The sequence below is a fragment of the Choristoneura fumiferana genome, chromosome 9, assembly GCF_025370935.1.
Source record: "Choristoneura fumiferana chromosome 9, NRCan_CFum_1, whole genome shotgun sequence".
NCBI classification, from domain to species: domain Eukaryota; kingdom Metazoa; phylum Arthropoda; class Insecta; order Lepidoptera; family Tortricidae; genus Choristoneura; species Choristoneura fumiferana.
This window is the reverse complement of record NC_133480.1, coordinates 1,841,393-1,862,556: the sequence shown is the minus strand read 5'-3', so window position 1 is coordinate 1,862,556 and position 21,164 is coordinate 1,841,393. Positions and strand designations below refer to the sequence as shown.

Below are 21,164 nucleotides of genomic sequence, written 5' to 3'. Positions count from 1 at the left end.
TGGTACTGCAGTATCACCGACGATATGTCAATAAAGAGGTGTTAATGTAAAACATTCGGATAAAACTATTAGGTTCACGAACATTATACCTACATTATGTCAGATTTGTAAAAATTAAGTTTTCTGTACAAAATATTTTTTTCACTTCTCATGCTCGTAAAATTCGTGTTATACTGGATTTAGGCGACATAAAATATATTTTTATGCTCTGGTGCAGTGCATAAAGTAAAATCTTCGTCTAAGACCAAGGCAATCAGGTGTAAAAATCCACAAACAAAGAAGTTTCTACATATTATTATTAAAAATTCTTAATTTATATAAAACTAAAAATCAATCATAGCAAATTAAGCAATTTCTGATTTTTCCAACAATTACTGCTACCTATTTGCTAAATGAAATGACCTTTATTACTATAAGTATAGATAAGTTTTGTAAAAATACAAAAAAATATACTTATAAAAAATAAAAATATAAAAAAACTAACTTACTACCATCCTGAATTTTTTCAAATTTTCCACCCACTGGTTTAGATTTTAGAGGGGAGGGGGGGAGGGGGACGCTCGATTTTAATGAAAATTTTCACTTTAAAGTTGAATATTTCGCAAACACATTCGCAAAAACCATTTGGGTTTGTTAAGACGATTTTTCGATTCAGTAATTTGTTTGCGAAATATTCAACTTTAAAGTTTGCACTTCTTCATGAAAATTGAGCCCCCCCCCCTCTAAAATCTAAACCGGTGGGTGGAAAAGAAAAAGAGCTCGAAAATAAAAAATTAAGAAATAAATTGACAAATAAAATAGAAAATCGTATTTTTAATTTTTAGTTTAGCGGAGAATCTTAAGAGTTTTCTTTCGATTATGCAGTAATAAGTAGATAAAATGTCCTTTTCTGAAACTTTTTTACAAAAAAATACTTAGAATTTTAAAAATTTACAAAGACGCGAACTAGCAGCGAGTCAATCATGAAAATGTGTTTTTTTAATTTTGAACGGCGCCGGCGCAGCTACGTACCTACGTGTTGCGCGTACCTACCTTAGTCTTATCGGAGAGCATAATTGCAGAAAATAAGCAAAACAATTCGATTTCAGCCATTTCACGCCTTCAGCCATTCAGTTGCCCTTTAGACACGTATTGAATCAAACGCTACCTAAAGCTCCATTAGTAGTATTATCATCATCATCATGTCAGCCGAAAGACGTCCACTGCTGGACATAGGCCTCCCCCAAGGCTCTCCACTCAGACCGGTCTTGTGCTTTCCGCATCCACCGCGATCCCGCGATCTTAACCAAGACGTCGCTCCATCTTGTTGGAGGCCTACCGACAGCTCGTCTCCCGGTCCGCGTTAGTAGTATTATAGGTTTTTTTTTTATTCGTCTGGATGGCAAACGAGCAAGAGGGTCACCTGACGGTAAGAGATCACCACCGCCCATAGACACCGGCAATACCAGGGTATTGCCAAGTATTTTTAGGGTGTCCAAAGTCTGCTATTTTTTACACACAGAATGATTTACAATGTCTATAATCACAAATACCTAAGGTATATACAAATCCGAGCGCAACTGCACCAATAATGTCCACCGAATGTTTTTTTTTATTTTGCTCTCTGCCGCCTTTTTTAACCCCCGACGAAAAAAAGGGGTGTTATAAGTTTGATCGCTATGTGTGTCTGTCTGTCTGTCTGTGGCACCGTAGCTCTTAAACGAGTGGACCGATTTGAATGCGGTTTTGTTTTAATTGAAAGCAGGTTTTCTAGCGATGGTTCTTAGACATGTTTTATCAAAATCAGTTCAGCCGTTTTTGAGATATTGAACTTTGAAGTGACAAAGTCGGGTGTTTTCCAACTTTTGGTTGGTTAACCAACTTCTTTAATATTTCCTGTTTAACCTAATTAGGTTATTACGAGCCAAGGCGCGCGGCAATGGATTTGCGCCAAGCAGCCACCGACAGCAAAGACGATGAAAATTAAAAAACAATCTCCGTCCAAAATCATCATCCCAGCCTATATACGTCCCACTGCTGGGCACAGGCCTCCTCTCAGAACAAGAGGGCTTGGGCCATAGTTCCCACGCGGGCCCAGTGCGGATTGGGAACTTCACCACCATTGAATTGCTTCGCAGGTTTGTGCAGGTTTCCTCGCGATGTTTTCCTTCACCGCATAGCTCGTGGTAAATTTCAAATGTAATTCCGCACATGAATTTGGAAAAACTCAGAGGTGCGAGCCGGGGTTTTGAACCCACGACCCTCTGTTTGAGAGGCGATAGGTCAAACCACTAGGCCACCACGGCTCTCAAAACACTTGCCAAAATACTTCCGTCCAAAATACTTGCGCAAAACTACAATAATACTAGCTTTTTCCCGCGGCTTCGCCCGCGTGGAATTCAGTTATCGCGCGCTGTTCCCTCGGAAACTGTGCATTTTTCCGGGATAAAAAGTAGCCTATGTCACTCTTGGCCCATAAACTATCCCTATGCCAAGAATCACGTCGATTCGTCGCTCTGTTTCGACGTGACAGACGGACAAACATACAAACACACTTTCGCATTTATAATATTAGTATGGGTAATTATTAGCTATAATCAAGATTAACCGACTTCATACATGGGAAGGTTCTCAACTTGAGTGAATATTTTTAATTTGCTGAATACATTTGGACAATAAAAGCATTACCTTAACAACCGCTAAGGTCACTTTTAATACGTCGTTAAATGTATTTACTCATAAATACGCTTTGTACGGGATAAGTAGGTAGTTGAAGCTACGTCTCGTTTGTGATTGGTTAAATAATTAAATGAGCCAATCGCAAGCAAGATTTTAACGTTAATTGGACGTCTCGGTGCTAACGCCATCTAGCGATAATTCGCTGTCATGAACCCCTATTAGTCGATCTGTCAGTGGCTGTTATTGGAGGGTTAAGTGGCGCAAAGCACCCCGGCCCTAATGCTCAGGGGGCCTTCGGACCTTAACCTGCAAATTATGGATAAAAAAATTAACCCTGTTGTGGCCATAATTAAAGTTATACTCGTAAATACTTGGTTTGGGTAGGTTTTTAACTAAATGTAAACAAAATTCAGCTGCCAGATTTGGTACATACATTCAAGGATTTTAAACATTTTACTTATCTATCATTGTAATACAAACATACTAGTGTATTTACCCGTGTGGTGTTGGGTTATAATTACACCTCTCCATTTCTTCCGTGGATGTCGTAAGAGGCGACTGAGGATATAGGTCAAGGTATACCGTAGGCGACAGGCTAGCAACCTGTCACTATTGTACCGTTTTTGTCAAACTTGAAACCTAAAATTGCTCAAAGTGGCTCTGAAGCCGTAACGTTTCGTATGCTCTGCCTACCCCATTTGGGAACACAGGCGTGATGTTTGTGTGTGTGTGCGTGCGTGTGTGTGTGTGTGTGTGTGTATGTGTACTAGTGTATTTCAATACAGAAATGTAAATTTTCAATATTTAAGACACCAATTGACTTTGTTTTGTTTACATTAAGTTAAATACCTATACAAACCAAGTATAGTGCAAATGACGCCAAGAAAGAGAAGATTACTTCGGCATTTGTCCTACAGCCTTCGAACCGATTAGTTACCTATCACCTTTCTTTTCGTCCACGAAACGAACGAATACTTAAAGGATCCCGTGTCAGTAATGGTGCTCCCAAACTGGCTGTTATAAGTGTTAATATAACGCTACAAACATTTGTTTTATAACGTTATAAGTATAACCAATGAGGGCTATCGCGAATGAATTCGCCGCTAGAGGCGCTTGTGTAGCGTGAGGTCTCCGAAATGTCAAATCTCATAGTTTTTGGGTGAGCTACGCGGGTTTATTTATAATTAGAATAAGTTTGTGAATATTTTGCAATATCTGTAATTAATTACGGCAAATATGCGTTCCGGGGCAATGAATGTCTGTGTTTTGAGACAGTTTTGTCTTTCGGAAACCTTTGTCCTCCCTTTTTCCGAACAAAACGGGGACTTTGCAACACTGTGGCATGCTCGATATTTTTATGCTACGGTTTTAAGGTGTATTAAATATGATTTTAATCTACACTTTGTTTTCACGCCCGTAATAACAGACTTTGAAAGCCATACTTAAAAACCTCACGCAACAGTGCGCCATCTAGTGAGACAAAAAACGATAGCCCTCATTGTAACACATGCTAGGTATACATTGTTATCATGTTAATCTTTTAACATGTTATACGACAAATTGCACCTCTAATTTATTATATGGCGTTTGTATAACATTTTATACCATGCAATGTCGGAGCGTTTAAAACATCTCACAAGTTGTAACAAGAGTTATGAAAGTGTGTTAAACAATGTTATCTTAGAGTGTTACCTTGTAATTTTTCTCTCTATGTATGTACAGTCACCAGCATTAATATCTGCCACAGCGGAGCGTGCAAAAATATCTAACACGTCCTTCCGGCCCTAGAAATAGAGTCGTATCAGATATTTATGCACGCTTGTTGTGTCAGATATTGGTGCTGGTGACTGTACCTGTTGTATCGCTTACTATTTATGGTGTACAATAAAATCATTGTATTGTATCGTGTTTTATAACGTTTTATAACATTTATGACAGCCAGTGTGGGAGCACGATAATGTTACATACGTAGGCAAATATCGTCACTACTTTGAAAAAATCTCGTATCTCAAATTAATATACGTCAACAAATTTGACCCTTAAAGACATTGCTTCAAAGCAATGCTTGTATCTTTGTTAAGAAGCATATTCATCTATTTAGAACGGCAAAAACTGCATTTCTCGAAATACCAGAAATCCTGGGAAGTTGGTCCACAGACAAGCGCCTAGGACAGCTTTCTACTCCAAGCAGTGCTACACAATGTGCATGAAGCTATTTAATAAATTGCCTCTAAGATTTGCAGCGGTTGCCGTTTATTAAGTTCCGAAATAGCTTAAGAAATTTATTACGCAAGGATCAGTATTATGATGTAAAAACTTTTCTTTCAAATAATTGATAACATTTGCATGCTAGTATTTGTTTTATATAATAAATAATACTTATAGCAGAGTAAGTTCCGAACAGTAAGTTATAATTATAATCAACCATCTTTTTGACTGTATTACTCTGTGCAAATAACGAAGTTTGAAGTTTCATTAAGTTCACTCGGAAAGATCATCGATTTTGAGATACCAACTTTTTTCAAAGTAGTGACGATATGCAAATGCACAATCCGATGTCAACTCATCAGCAGGTGAAAAATATTATAAATAATGATAATGAAGTAATACAACGTCAGCTCCGAGACCAATAAGGCACAAATACATGCTTCATACATTTCAGATACGGTAAGCCTTTTAAATGGGACGGCGTGTTAAAGTACTTACATATAATTTGAAATGAAATAATACAGTTAAACCTAGACTCACTCATATTAAATGAAAGTTAATCCGGATAACTCACGTCTTAAATCGAGTTTAGCTTGACATGTTTCGGGCTAATTGGTAGCCCTTCCTCTAGGAGCAACGCGACTCGGCGGCTGATGCAACACGCGCACTGCGCGCCGCCGCTCTGCTCAGCGCAACAATTTTAAGCTCTACCTTACCTTCCTGCATATATTTATTTGCGAATCGAAATCGAAAATGGGTTCCTTATCGGCTAGCATAGGTACCGTAAACGGCTTCAACTTTGCCCTCTGGCCCCAACATTGCCTGAGTTGATTTAGAGTCGATAACTTAGCACTCTTATAGGTTTTAAACTTTTATCTACACGGGAATTATTATTACGGGGGGATAAAAGTTTTAAAACCTAAAGGGTGCTAAGTTATCGACTCTAAATCAAATCAGGCAATGTTGGGGCCAGAGGGCAAAGTTGAAGCAGTTTACGGTACTTATTGAAAGCCCGAATGTAATGTATGTCAGAATGATCGTTTGTCATAACTATTTTCTCTCAGAGAAATTCTCTGAATCCAATAATTGTTCAGAATTGTTATATTTTTAAAACAAACCTAACCTAACCGGATAAATAGGATTACCATTTCAAAAATTCTAAAAAATAGGTTTCAGTGGGAAAAATTATGACAAACGATGAGTTGGACAAAAATGACGGTATAACTAGCGAAGAGTATGCGAACTTTGGCGCTCCCTCGAAAATGACGATCGGATTGCTACCACCATCTTGCTCGCTAATCCTGCCGTGAAGCAGCAGTGCTTGCACTGTTGTGTTTCGGCGTGGAGAGTAAGACAGCCGGTGAAATTACTGGCACTTGAGGTATCCCATCTTAGGCCTCTAGGTTGGCAACGCATCTGCAATCCCCCCGGTGTTGCAGGTGTCTATGGGCAGTGGTGATCTCTTACCATCAGGAGACCCACTTGCTCGTTTGCCATCCAGTCGAATAAAAAAAAAATGAAATGCTCAGGGGGCTACTACGAAATTTGGAAATCGAAGTTGGTATAGTACCGTCTCTCTTTCTCTCTTATTAAATAATATTAACGTAAGTGGGACGGCAAGACACGAAGCTCGAATTGTGCACTTCGTTGTATAATTATATAGGGCCAGTTACTTAGCTTCTTTTTCTTTGGATATGAAGAGGAGAGGATCTATTGAATATATAATATGTAGGATATTATCTTTGGTTCAACTTACTACGGCGTTTACCGGGAAGTGGAGCCTTATCTGTCGTGTTTTCCATATTTGGCTGAGGACAGCTACCAACTGCGTGTATGTTTACTGAATGTACACACTGCCATTCATAAAGATTACAAGTACTTGGAAGTACGTTTACAATTCTTATAGGACTGTAGGTACCTACAATCATGTGCTAGCGAGCCGTGAATAGAAATAAGTTTCGTAAATTTTCTTCATGAAGAAAAAAAATCACCTCGCTAGCTCCAAAAGGCTTTTTTATCACAACCTTTCGAAAACTGACGATTGTTTGATTTATTTTTGTGGCTGTTATTTTATGTTTAATTTCTTTTGCTGTGTTACATTACATATTCATAACGCCGCATTTTGCCCAAATAATTTTCGTCTTTCAATAAATACGAGAAGAGTAGTTCTTCTGCTAACATTCGTTTATCCTACTAAATACAGTGTGTTACCGGCAGCTAGGCTTTTTTGAAGGGAACCTCCCTCCCGGAAAGTAACGTATTTCTGTAACTTAACCATGATATTAATTTAAATAATAAACTAAAATCCAGACTTAACTTTCTAGCAAAATTATTTGCCAGCAATGTACAGCAAATTAAATTGACAAGTAATAATCAAAGTATCAGAACAAGAGGGCTTGGGCCATAGTTCCCACGCGGGCCCAATGCGGATTGGGAACTTCACACGCACCATTGAATTGCTTCGCAGGTTTGCGCAGGTTTCCTCACGATGTTTTCCTTCACCGCAAAGCTCGTGGTAAATTTCAAATGTAATTTCGCACATGAATTTTGAAAAACTCAGAGGTGCAAGCCGGGGTTTGAACCCACGACCCTCTGCTTGAGGGGCGATAGGTCAAACCACTAGGCCACCAACGGCTTCTCTCTGTTCTGAGAGGAGGCCTGTGCCCAGCAGTGGGACGTATATAGGCTGGGATGGATAAAAAACAAAGTATCTGTCGGCTGTCATTTGTACTTAAGTACTTGTCAATTTACATTGCTGGCAATTATAATTTTGTTAGAAAGTTAACAAAGTCTGAATTTTAGTTTATCAATTAAATTAATGTTATGGTTAAGTTACAGAAATAATACGTTACTTTAACCTCCCTTAATGAAAGCCTGGCTGCCGGCAACACACTGTATAATAAATGTAAAAATTTGTTGTTTGAATGTATGCTTGTTACTCGTTCATGCTAAAACGGTGGAATGAATTTAGATGAATTTTGATCTGTGATGAAGATGAAATACAGGCTATCTTATCCCGATGTTGCAACGGGATCAGAATAAAATCTCTGTTTTATTTCAACGTCAATAAAATTCATGATGTGATTTTTGATAAAAGGTTTCCTCAACGCCACTGATACTTTCTCCTAATGGTGACTCGATATAGGATACTCGAATGGCGTCCGCGGACCGGGAGCGTTTTTTAACGTTTTTTAAATGACAGTTTTTCGTGCGATATCTGTCATTTGATTGCGATCGCGAACGTCAGAATCGTTAAGCAACGACCTCTAGTTAAAATCGCAGGTGGATGCGGACAGCACAAGACCGGTCTGAGTGGAGAGCCTTGGGGGAGGCCTATGTCCAGCAGTGGACGTCTTTCGGCTAATAATGACATGATACTTTCATCTAATCCACTGAACCAAAACGTTTGCCGTATACGTAACACGCTATCTGATAACGTCACTGTAGTTGATAATGATAACATTGTACACAGGCAATAAACCTGGCAAACAATTGACACAAGGTTATGGAAGCAAAAGAAGGGAGGAAAATACCGTGCCATCAGAAATAACGCGACCCAGTAATTAAATTAAAATAAATTAGTATCTTATTAACAGGTTATTTTAAATATTAAAGTGTAAAGTGTCCGAAATGGACAAAATGTTTGACACTATTCAAATTATAACATCTTATAATTGTACACAGTTATTGGCTATAAATTGTTCTTATTCTTAAATATATTTATAATACAGGCCATTGGGGCCGGGATGGGGGAGCAAATGTAAGTATAAATATTTGACATCCCATATCCCAACATTTGCCAAAGAAAAATACTAGCATTTTGAAAATGACAAGGTCCCCTGATACGCCTCAGTTTCCGCATTGAAAAAAATTGAAATACCCCAGACATTATCATTTCAAAGTCCAATATCTCAAAAACGGCTGAACCAATTTTTATCAAACAAAGCTAAGAACTTTGCTTTGACGTATAAAAACCGTATCAAAATGGGTCCATCCGTTTGAGAGCTACGATATAACTGGTCGTAAAAGAAAAAGAAAGGCTATTGAACTTATCACAATTAAATTATACTTTTAAATTGGATATAAATAAGAATATATTTAAATACATATATAACCAGTTAGGGTTCACGGTCAAAGCTGGTCAATGCTACAGACAACCGTTGATCATAAATAGCTAGAGAGAAACCAGTGTAAGTTTTCGGTTACAAAATACGTCTCGATCGCGTTCGCGTTAAAATCTCAATTTATATGGAAACACGAACAGCGCCTCTAGCGGAACGTTTGCGATGTTCGTGTTTCCATACAAATTGAGATTTTAACGCGAACGCGATCGAGACGTATTTTGTAACCGAAAACTTACACTAAGGGTACAGTTAAGCCCGGTTACGAGAACGCGCGAGCGCTGGTAGCGTTTTTTCTAAGGCCGTATTGTATTGTCTTATGCGCCGGCGCGCGTCCCCCCCTCTCAAATCTAAACTGTTGGGTGGAAAAATTTGAAAAAATTCAGAATGGTAGTAAATACTTATATCAAATTTACAAGGAAAATTATAGCGGTTCAGATTGCAGGGCTACGGCACATGCTGAGCTGAGTCCTTTTGGCATCACACTACAGCACAATGTCTCTTAATTTTTCTCTCTTCACCTATTTATGTTTTTACTGTGTTTTTGTTGTGATGTAGTGTGTTTGTGTAGTCAATAAATGTTGTGAGTTTGAGTTTGAGTTTGTGCAAGGTCCGCCCGGATTGCTACCACCATCTTGCTCGCTAATCCTGCCGTGAAACAGCAGTGCTTGCACTGTTGTGTTTCGGCGTGGAGAGTAAGACAGCCGGTGAAATTACTGGCACTTGAGGTATCCCATCTTAGACCTCTAGGTTGGCAACGCATCTGCAATACCCCTGGTGTTGCAGATGTGTATGGGCGGTGGCGATCTTTTACCATCAGGAGATCCACTTGCTCGTTTGCCATCCAGTCGAATAAAAAAAAATCTATAGAGATTCGAGAAAACGCCGCGCTGCCGGTCGCGCGCAGTCGAGGCCGGGCCGTATAGTTACAAACAGTGCAAACTTATGCAACTCTGACGCAAAAATATGTACTTATGTGTTAATAACTGAGATAACATGGACCAGAAACCGTGTTTGTATTGAAGTGTCTGTTCGGAGCTCCGTATCATCCCTGATACTTACGTACATAATTTAGTAGGTACTGGCCATTTTCCGTCGGTTTTGATTTTCTTTAAAAAAACGGCCAAGAGCATGTCGGACACGCCCAAAATAGGGTTCCGTAGCCATTACGAACAAATTAAGTAATATTTTTCTAAGGATTTCTATATGTTCTCGGCTACGCCTCGTTTCATAAACCCACACTCGATTTTTAAGGACCCCTATTACGATACAGTTGCATAAAATACTATTATCCCGAAAAAATGCACAGTTCCCGAGAGAACAGCGCGCGATAACCGAATTCCACGCGGGCGAAGTCACGGGCAAAAGCTAGCAAAAATATATTTGAGCAAAGAACGAAATCTGAGTATTCTCTATTTGACGGCAATACGCGGTCCTTGCTCAGTGGCAGTAGGGCTACTACGAAACTCGAAGTTCGTGTCGTGCGGTCCCTCTTACACTTATACTACTCAATACGAGAGCGAGAGGGACGGTACGATACGAACTTCGAGTTTCGAGGTTCGTAGTAGCCCTGCTGAGTGCAGTGTGCCGACCCCTGCGAGTCAATGCCGCCAACCTCGCTATTCGACAGGACGCCTTGTTTCCGGAACTTGACCGGAAGCACGAAAGGGTTTATCCGGTCATGCCAATGACCTCAGACATATCATATTTGTGACATTACGTAACTTATTTCACTTCCTACTATTCTTACATAGTACATTGTGTCTTAAGGGCGGTAAATAAGGAATTACGAACGAGAGTCTATTAGAAGCCCGAAGTCGAAGACTGAGGGCTTTAATGAGTCGATGTTCGTAATTATAGTACCGCCCGTGCGACATACAAATGTTTTTCATCACATTTGCGAGTGAAATTGTATATTTGTAAAATAAAAACTAATATTTTGACAAAAATTGCCGATACCGCTGACTACGCCCTTGGCGGCGCCAGCTCCGCGCCGAGCTCCTGCACGCCAGCACGAGCAGCACGCCATGCAGTAACAAACTCATTTACCGACCTTGGGCTTCATGACAGCAAAATTAATACGGGCAATGACTCATTTACCGACCACGGGTTTTATGACAAGCACATTAAGGTCGAATGTTTTATTTGGGGGGTTGCAAGCAAGGTAGCCTGCATGTTACGACACTGTTTACGAGGAAGTGTGATGAAAAATATTATAAATGCGGATGGTGATTAAGTACATAGGTATATTTTTTACAGTGCCGGATTAACCCATTCGCAATGTCTTAACAAACAGGCATATCACTTCCGCATTTATAATGTTGGTAGGTACCTAAGGATCTCGACGTGTATTGGTTATTTTAAATTAGCTGTTGCCCGCGACCCCGTCCGCGTAGTGTTTGTTTATCGCTATCCCGCGGGAACTATACAATTATCCGGGATAAAAACTATCCTATGTCTTTCCCCGGGACTCTATCTGTATACCGAGTTACATCTAAATCGGTTCAGCGGTTTAGACGTGATTGAGTAACAAATATCTAAACCTCCAAACAGCCAAACATCTTCACGAACTGTCAAGCTTTAGACGACCACATGGCCTAGTGGTTAGAGAGCCTGACTACGAAGCTTGAGGTCCCGGGTTCGACTCCCGTGTCGGGGCAGATATTTGTATGAAAAATACGAATGTTTGTTCTCGGGTCTTGGGTGTTAACTATGTATTTAAGTATTTATCTATCTATATAATTATATTTATCCGTTGCTTAGTACCCATAACACAAGCTTTGCTAAGCTTACTTTGGGACTAGGTCAATTGGTGTGAATTGTCCCGTAATATATATTTTTTTAATCTATAATATTTAGTAGGATAGGATATCCGTATAGAAAATTGAGACATTCATGGAAAATCATTAATTACTTAGTTTACACTTAGCTCGTAAAGAATTTTCTTGTTTAAAGTAACTCCGGTTGTTTAGTTTCAACATTTCTGTGCAATGATAACAATATGTTAAAACACACGACATAAAAACAATATGAAAATCTTTCGCCTTTAGTCTTATAGCACTAATAACAGGAGATGGTGTCGCCCAGAGGTGACGTGGGCCTTGCGCCTTGAAAGTTTCTTGTTATTTTGCTCATTTAAATATCCGTCATTTAATGTGTGGGACTGTGGTGTGCCAACATAGAGCCTCGCAAAATGTATCTTACGCTAAATTAAGGTCCAACGCCATTTGTCGTGGTTAACGACGTGGTAACGTGGTGGTAACGATATTTGTCGTGGATTATGACTGTTTAGTTGTCGTTCTTCAAATTAAATATTTGTATGACGGTTTTTTTTACTCACCTTGACGTTTTATTTAGCCACATTGCAGCGGCTATGGTTACGAGTAGACGAAATTATTAATGAAAATTTAAAGGAAATAGAAAACACTGAAAAAAACTAGCTGTTGACTGTCACTTTGTCTGCAAAGATTTCGTTTACCGTAGTACCGTGGGAATTATATAATTTATAGTTAACCCAAGATATTAACATGCATGTATTTGCATGCCAATTTTCATCAATCTCTGCAAGTCTTTTACATGATTGAATAAACATATAAACATCCCTTTCGCGTTTATACCTAATATGAGTAGAATGTAGCGCAACGATTAGCCAAAGGTAACTGCTGTCGTGCTTGCTTTGTGCCTTTGGTATTTTGTATGTAATAGAGATCCATGCAGCTGTATGTTGTGATCAAAGAATGTATGACTCGTTTAGTTTTCACACTGGATAATGAATGTGCATTGTTTTAGGTAAATTGGAGATTTTCATCCAATTTTCCATTTGATTGTCAAAACTTAAAGCAGTGGGTATTTACTGATGCCCTGGCGCTTGCGATCGATCGCATCCCATCTCTTTCTATCATATCATCATCCTACACCGTGTGACGGAAAAAAGTGGTGAAATAAATCGTCATTCCGAGTGCGGTAAACAATAAGAATTTAGTTTTGGTAAAGACTTAGCTACTTAGTCGATTGTACAGCAAGTGCGTAAAATTCACCATTTCACCCGAGACGTTTAGATTGCCCAAGCCGCAAGCGAGATTTGGTTAAGTCGCGAGTAAAGTGGGTATTCATTCATCATCATCCCAGTCTTTATAAGTCCCACATCTGAGCACAGGCCTTCTCTTAGAATGAAAGGGCTTGGACTACTATGGTACCCACGCGGCCTCATACGAATTGGGAATTTTACACACACCATTGAATTGCTTAGCAGATTTGTGCAGATTCTTCTACGATATTTTCCTTCACCGTCAAATGGGTTTTAAGCTTCACGCGGGTATAGTTTTTGGGAAATGGAGCTGAAAAATCTGAAGTGCTTTCGATTAGAGAGCTTTTAGAAAATTGTGCCCGTACGAATCCGGGGCGGGAGTCTAGTGGCAAATGAAAAACGGCAAATCGTGTCGGCTTTTTTATTCTGTACTAAATTAATTGACTAAAATTCACAAACCAAACCAAAATAATACGTCCAAGCGCCATATTGTAACGTAACAGTACACAGACTTGGGAAACAGTAATCCACAGTATTTACGAATGAACTAAAACAATTACTTTGCTCACACGCGACCTTATTATAGCTGCTTTAAGTAAAAATGTGTGTTCATGCATTTTCTCCAGCTCCACACTGTAAGAACACACACAAATCACACAAACCCAAACATCGCCACCACACTACACTGACGCGTCTCGAACTCAGCCATAATCTTGAGCGCCTAATCAGAGCAACACAACCTTACACCATGCTACCAGATGTTAGACTACCAAACAAAGTTTTTTTCCTTGCGAAAATGTAGCTATGATAAGGTTGCGGGTGAACAAAGTAATTCTTTTAGTTCGATATGGACCTCCGCAAAGTAATGCCTGATTCAATAAATTATTTAAGGGAAGCAGTTCAACTTAGCTTCATCTTCCCATCCCGCTCTAACACGGGATTAAAGCAGGATGGGTGATCCCCAATAACAGTTCTGAAATGTTCAGCAATTTCAAAAGTAAAACAATATCTCTCAGACAATAATACAAATACTTATAACGGCGAGACAATTGAAATTACGTCAAATTTAATCACTTAATAATTGTAGGTAATTGTGTGAAAGAAGTGCTTCTTTTTTGCACAGATTTTGCAAATATAGACTAACGTCCTGCATCATGCCATCGAAGTTTCTCAACTCGGGCGCATAAATACAAACCCGAGTAGCAAACTTGAGTATTTGGTATTAATTTTAGCTTGATAACTCCGAGTCAAGTGTCCCATGATATTTATTATTTGTAATTTTTTTTTGCTAATCGAGGCACGGAACTACAGGTTTATAATACTAATCTTTTTGATGTGATTCCAATTGTCTATACATTTTTAATTAAATACCCCGTACACGATCAAATCATGTTGTATCAGCAAAGCTTAACTTCACTCAAAATATTCAGTTTGAAAACACACTAAATAACCGAATTAGGTACCCTTATGGCCTAATGTACTAAACTTAACCTTGACATCGTATATAACCAGCAATAAAAAGGGGCAATATTTTCCATTTTAAAGAGATTTCGATAATGTCATTGTTCATTGCACTTTCACTGTCAATTTAGGTTCCGGAACTTCCGGAAAATTAGGTACGATGAAGAGCAAAGCGAGGAGTCTAAGGTAGAATTGCACAACAATGCGGGAGCCAAGCGAACGAAGTGCCAAGACCTATTTAATTTAGAAAATAATTTGGCCCTTACCAGTGCTGGTTATATACCATCGCGAAGCGAACCAGAATCTCGCCACTCGCCACTGTTTATAATTTAGCCGAGATAGACATACTCGTTAGTAAATATTGTCAATAATAATAAACCAGAGTCAGAGTAGCATATACAGTCAAATTACGAACAGTGGAAAGTAACTCAACAATCCCTGATCGCGACTGTACTTTAACTTTCAAATTCGGACTTCAAATTGAAATTTTCTACTTTACGCTTTTGTATCCCCGAAATTGGACCATATTTAAATAACACTCTATATGATTCAATTTCTGCAAAGTCGATGTAAAGCTATAAAAGTGTCTTTCCAAACGAAACCATTAAAAAAACAATAGAGAAACAAGCGTAAAAACCTTAGCTACCGTCTCCAAGCACTTTATATACTTAATTCTATAACATTCTTACATAAACCCATCCTTTACAAGTTTGTCAAAAACTTAACTCCTTGAAAAGCCTAGTTGAGAAAATACATAGCTGGTTATGGAGTTTCGGTGGATGTTTATTTATAAGCAGTCAGCCCTTGTAAAAATTCGGGAGAATGCCAAATGAAATGAAAACCAATATGGCCTTACCACAAAAAAACTCAAACATGTTTTAAAAATTACGGTTTTCTACACGAGATATAGATGTAGATAATATATTTTCTCAAATGGCCTTTCCAAATTTCTTTTTTTTAAGTCCCAACTTCTATTACAATTAACTAATGAGTTTTTAAACTCTAGCCTCTTTCTATGTTTACAACAGGTTATTTTCTTATTTGAAAAACATTTACTGTTTTGATCATTCAAACTGGTCGTTATTAAATTTTTAACAACACAAAGTATATTATTTGTACTAAACAAATTCAGATTATCAAATGTCCTCACATCCATGTAACAATGAGAAGGTTTTTATTTTTTTATTTTATTTAAAATAGTTAATGACCAAGACAACATATAAAACATATAAAATATTTATGTACCTCGATCTCAATGATATCTTTTTTTCTTACATTACAATCGTCTTTCAATATTAATACTCAGTGTATTTACTCGTTAGAAAAACAGAGACATTCCTAGTGTAGTGATCCTCAAATATGATGATAAATCGTAATAACGTATTCTGATAACGGAAAGTAAATAAAATGCGTCAAATTAGTTTATATTGACACTGGATTTAAGCAGCTTAAGGCAACCGTAAACTATAAATTGTAGTTTGAGCTCGCAAGCGCCAGTACTGGTTTCTATGAACTTGTATGAAATACATTCTTTACCAATACTCAGTCCTTGACTGTTGGCCTCTTGGAGAGACTCGGAGTCCCGCAACGAGCTATGGAGCTATGCTTGGAGTTTCTTTGCGCGATAGAATCCAGAATATGAAAATTCGCCGAAGACCTAAAGTCATCGACATAGCGCGAAGAAAAGGTTGAAGTGGCAATGGGCGGGCCACATCACCCGAAGAACAGATAACCGTCAGGGGAGAAAAGTCGTCGAGTGACGTCCACGAACCGGAAGAAGCGTTGGCGTCTCCCGTAGATGGACTGACGACATTGTGAAAGTTGCGAGCAACCGGTGCATGCAAGTGGCGAGTTGTCGTTCATTGTGGCGTTCTAAGGGGAATCTTTGTTCAGCAGTTGATGTCTTCCGGCTGATGATGACATTAGAAAGGTTGGAGGCAACTGCAGGATACGACGGCAAGCGACAATGCGATACGATAGTCCCGTAGCCTGATGATTTGATGCTTCAGTCTGCGGTTTGAATCATACCTTTGTGGCAGGCGCCATAACTCGATTTCTACCGGGTTGCCTCAATTTTTTATATGACGTTAGTGATGAAAGTACTCGTATGGCAAAGGTACAAACCTACCGATACTGTTCAGTCCTAAGTTGAGGTGTTGCATTAAGCCATGAATACACTAGGGGACAAATGTCCTGCGAAACGTGTAGCCAGCGACGTCGGGTTAAGTGGCGCGACGTTGCCGGACTTCGGTCGTCCTGTCTGGCAACATCGTGCGACACGTGCAGCCAACGACGTCGGGTATCGCTAGATATCTCAGGCGAAATCAGCCGGCTTCGCTTGGCATGTCGCCGACACATGTCGTTTAGCTTTAGTAACAGAATTCTTCTTAAGCGAGCCGGACACTTTTTAAATATTCTTAGTAAGTTCGCATCTATTTTGTCAATTTAATCATCAACTAAACATTGTATCCAAGTGTCAACTTAACAATTTAGTTCGTGTTTTTTTAGTTAAACTAAAAAAGTTGCGTAATGGTTGATAACATAATTTTATTAATGTTTTATCATTAAAAATGAGCAAACAATCGGTGCTACACTGTGCTAATAAAATCTTGACACTTTTTAACCTAAGGAATGTAGTTAAGTGAACATTTATTTGTTTAGTGATTATGTGGCTTTCAAAATGCCGGTTAGAAAAGTATCTAAGTACATCATAAAAATAATTTGCGTAGATTGTTAAAATTATAGCCCTTCCTTTCGACTTCCGTTTGGAGTTAAGGTGATTTTCCACCGGCGGGCCGAGACGAGACAAGGCGAGACGAGAATAAAAATTTATATGGCGGTTCCCGCGGCGCGCGAGAATGCATACAAATTTCAATTCTCGTCTCGCCTCGCCGGTGGAAAATTACCATTAGTCGAGTTAAAATAAATAAAACACTACCCACTTGCCATTCCCAAACTATGTTGTTTTTAAGTAAAGAAACACCAAGAGTGGGACGTTAAATAATGTTTTTATATGCAGAAATGTATTATTTATATCATTCAAAATAATAAAGATTTTAAAGTAGGTATATTATCCAGTACGTCATTACAATCATATTTCTTAGTTGGCGCCCAAAATGGGGCTTTAGATTTTTTAATAGTGGCAACATTTTAAGCTGCCCAACAAAATGAGGGATTTTAAATAATACACTGGCAAATTTACCTTGCCCAAAGCACTTGTAGTATTTTGGTGTACAATTCATACTAATGCAAAATACCTAATTTTATAACGATCCAGTCATTCACTTACATTTTTGGAATACTTTTATTATTTAAAATACCTATGGATTATATGACAAATTTAACATTGGAAATACACATGATTTCTGTTTTAAAACACAATATCAATTTTAGCCTCATCAGAAATACTCAACTGTATTTTCACTGTAATTTCTTAGTCCTTGGGCTTTTGTATTTTCATCAATACACCTCCCATACAATCGTTTGGTCGCCGTTACAACTATTCTTTACACAAGTAGTAACATTTACTACACATTGTACAACTGGTTATACATACGGGATAGGATCTTCGGGAATATTTAGTACCTACGATTTATTAATTTTGATTTTGAAGCCTGAATGAAATTTGTATTTTGGAAAGTGTATTTCCAGAGATTGACATTGGAATTATGAACATGGTATGTTGCATTTCTCAACTTTTAGACTAGCACGGTAAAAGAGGAATTTAAAAAAAAACGCATTCTGATTTAAAGTGTAACTAGCTTTTTCCCGCGGCTTCGCCCGCGTGGAATTCGGTTATCGCGCGCTGTTCCCTCGGGAACTGTGTATTTTTCCCGGATAAAAAGTAACCTATATCACTTTCGGGCCCATAACCTATCTCTATGCCAAATATCACGTCAATCCGTCGCTCCATTTCGACGTGAAAGACGGACAAACATACATACAAACACACACACTGTCGAATTTATAATATTAGTATGGATTTATATACAAAATTCGTACTACAACAAAAAGATTATTAAAAAATATAATACTGGCGTGAACATTTTCAACTCTACATATAGCGCCAAAATATATAAACAGGGGTGTTCATTATTAGTAAAGAACATAATTCTGGTCAACAATTAGTAGGATGTTATAGGCACTGTTAGACCGTAGATAATGGTTACATACTTATATACTTATTTACATAAGCACTATGTTTGTCATATGTGATCTAATAAGATTATCAACAATTAGGTTCTCAACTTTAATTGAATATCTCGGCTTCGTATTAACTATTTTTTTAGAAATGAGATATTTTTTTGTTATAGTTTTTTTCATCCAGCCACTTATAACAAACATAATGCATCAAATCTACTTTGTAATGTATAAAACTGGCTACTAAAAGTATTAAATTATAAAAAAATCACAAGTCACCTCGTCCTAGATATTACTAATACGACTAGATACAATATTCTCTCATCGAATGGAAATATTAAAAAAGCCTATAAAACTTATTAAGAAAACGAAATAAAAAATATTCGAAGCTTTTTATAGTACAGTCCTCAAAAAGCAGAAAACACTTGGACTCGACTTAAATCTACTTTTAAAGCGTCAACGTAACTGTCATTTTGTGTCCTAGATCCAAGATTGTCATTTTGAAAAATAAGATTTCTACTAATTTCTACAAAAAAGAACCTTACGAATATTTTCACGGATAATATCACATAAATATTCTTAAAGATATTCAGCCACAAACAGCTTCAAAACAAAATAAAGCTTTAACATCGCCGAGTCGTGCTGAATTTATGTCTAAACCATAACACCAATTGATTTAATCTCCTGGCAACACTCATTCATTACTACCTACTTACATCATGCCAGCCAGCGAATCGAGAGGCAAAGAAAAAAAAGGAAAAAACTTAAAATCGCAAACTTTTGCAGTATTCTGAAGATGATTAACAATGGCAACACTTAAAGCCGAATATAAATATGGACACTCCGAAGAAATCATTATTTTCACACGCATGTAAACAATCTATTCAATTTATCTACAAAATTCCTAAGTAATTAATTAAAACAGAATACCGATTACCTAAAAACTATTCGTGATTTTAATAAGGTTACAGTGACTGGTTTCGCTGGCCACACTCGATATCTTTTTAATTTACTATGCCTTGGAATCTTGTCCCTGTAGTCAACCTTGATAGAAGCAGCAGTGTTGCCAGTTGCGAATAAAAACCTTTTAATCGGCTTTTTGGTCTAAATCTCTGTCGTGGCTCTCGGACTGCGCGAACTTGAGGAATACTTGTTCGAGTGTTGTTTGGCTAAAGCTGTACTCGACGATGTTCAGTTTCTCTTTCGCTGTAGAAAAACAAAGTTTATTTATTTGTCAATTAAAAATTTTCAGCATTACAATAAAAATCAATGCGCTGTAAAATTTAAATTATACAAAAAAAACACAAAAAACAAAAACAATTAAAATAAAACCACGTAATTAGGGATTCTTGGATGTTGTCTTTGTCGCTGCTTAAAACGACGGAGCACCACACCCTCCGGCCAGAAGTCGGAGCGCAGGAACATTTAGTGGTGCTTGGCAGGCACTTGAGAGTCTAAATGAGCTGGTCTACTCTTTCCTTAAAAAAAACTGGCGCTTGTGAATTCCATTGCATTGTAGTGTCCATTTCTATCCATTAAGAGTCCTATTAGTGTCCGTATTGTCTAACGCCCGAGCGCTGGCCATCGCCTTTACTAAATATCTCTTTCTACCCTCATCCTATGACGTGTGACAGAAAGGAGTGGTGAAAACGATTATGATTCCGAGTGCATTAAACAATAAGGCCTCCGTTCCCTCTAGTTTCACTAATTAAATTTGAAAATTGGACTGTTTTCACACAATTTTCTGTCGAAGTTTTCTGCCATCTGACACCTGCTTAGGCACAAGATTCATAAAGCAAACCTTAACTTTCACTAACCTTGATCTGCTGCTGGAAGCAGCGTACTAAACTAAGCTAGAAACTGATGCTTAAGGCACGGAGAATACGAATCAGTCTGCGAAGTTCTTCAGCAGCCGACACCTGCCTGACCATGGAGTCAAGCCTGACACTCACCATCGTCGTTTTGCTAGAAGTAACACGCTAAGCTGAATTGTCAGTCCGCGAGATCCTTGATCGCGAGTCGCGAGAGCTTTGATACTTACCATCCTCGTCTGCTGGAAACAGCGCACTGGGACGTAGAGAAATAAGTCAGTCCGCAAAGTTCTCTATCTTTTGCCCCCGGCTAACCATGGAGGCAGGTCTGCCACTCACCATCCTCGATTTATTGGAAGCAGCACGCTAAGCTGAAGCGGAAAAATGACTGGAGCACGGAGAAAACGAATCGGTCTGCAATGTTTTGTATCCTGACCCCTCTGGCTAACTATAGAGCCAGGGTCAGACGCTCATTATCTTCGATCTGGCGGAAGCAACGCACTGGCGCATGGAGAAAACGAGTTGGTCCGCAAAGTTTTCTATCAGCTTACCCCTGAATTACAAATGAAGTCAGCTCTGACGCTCACCTTCCTCATTCTGCTGGAAGTAGTGCGCTAAGCTGAAGTGGAAGGATGACTGGGGCATGAACAAAACGAGTCAGTCCACGAAGTTCTCTATCATGTGACCCTCGGCACATGCAGTCAGACCTAACACTTGCCATCCTCGATCCCCAACATA

At 38.5% G+C, this 21,164-nt stretch overlaps 1 protein-coding gene across 1 annotated transcript in view; it reads right to left on the bottom strand.

The window, feature by feature from the left end:
* Positions 1-13,421: 13,421 nt before the first annotated feature.
* LOC141431429 (cholesterol transporter ABCA5-like) overlaps positions 13,422-21,164 on the bottom strand; it is a 58,692-nt gene continuing 50,949 nt past the window's right edge. The window contains 1 exon segment of the mRNA XM_074092603.1: positions 13,422-19,821. Coding sequence (XP_073948704.1) covers positions 19,703-19,821 — 119 coding nt within the window. The 3' untranslated portion in view covers positions 13,422-19,702.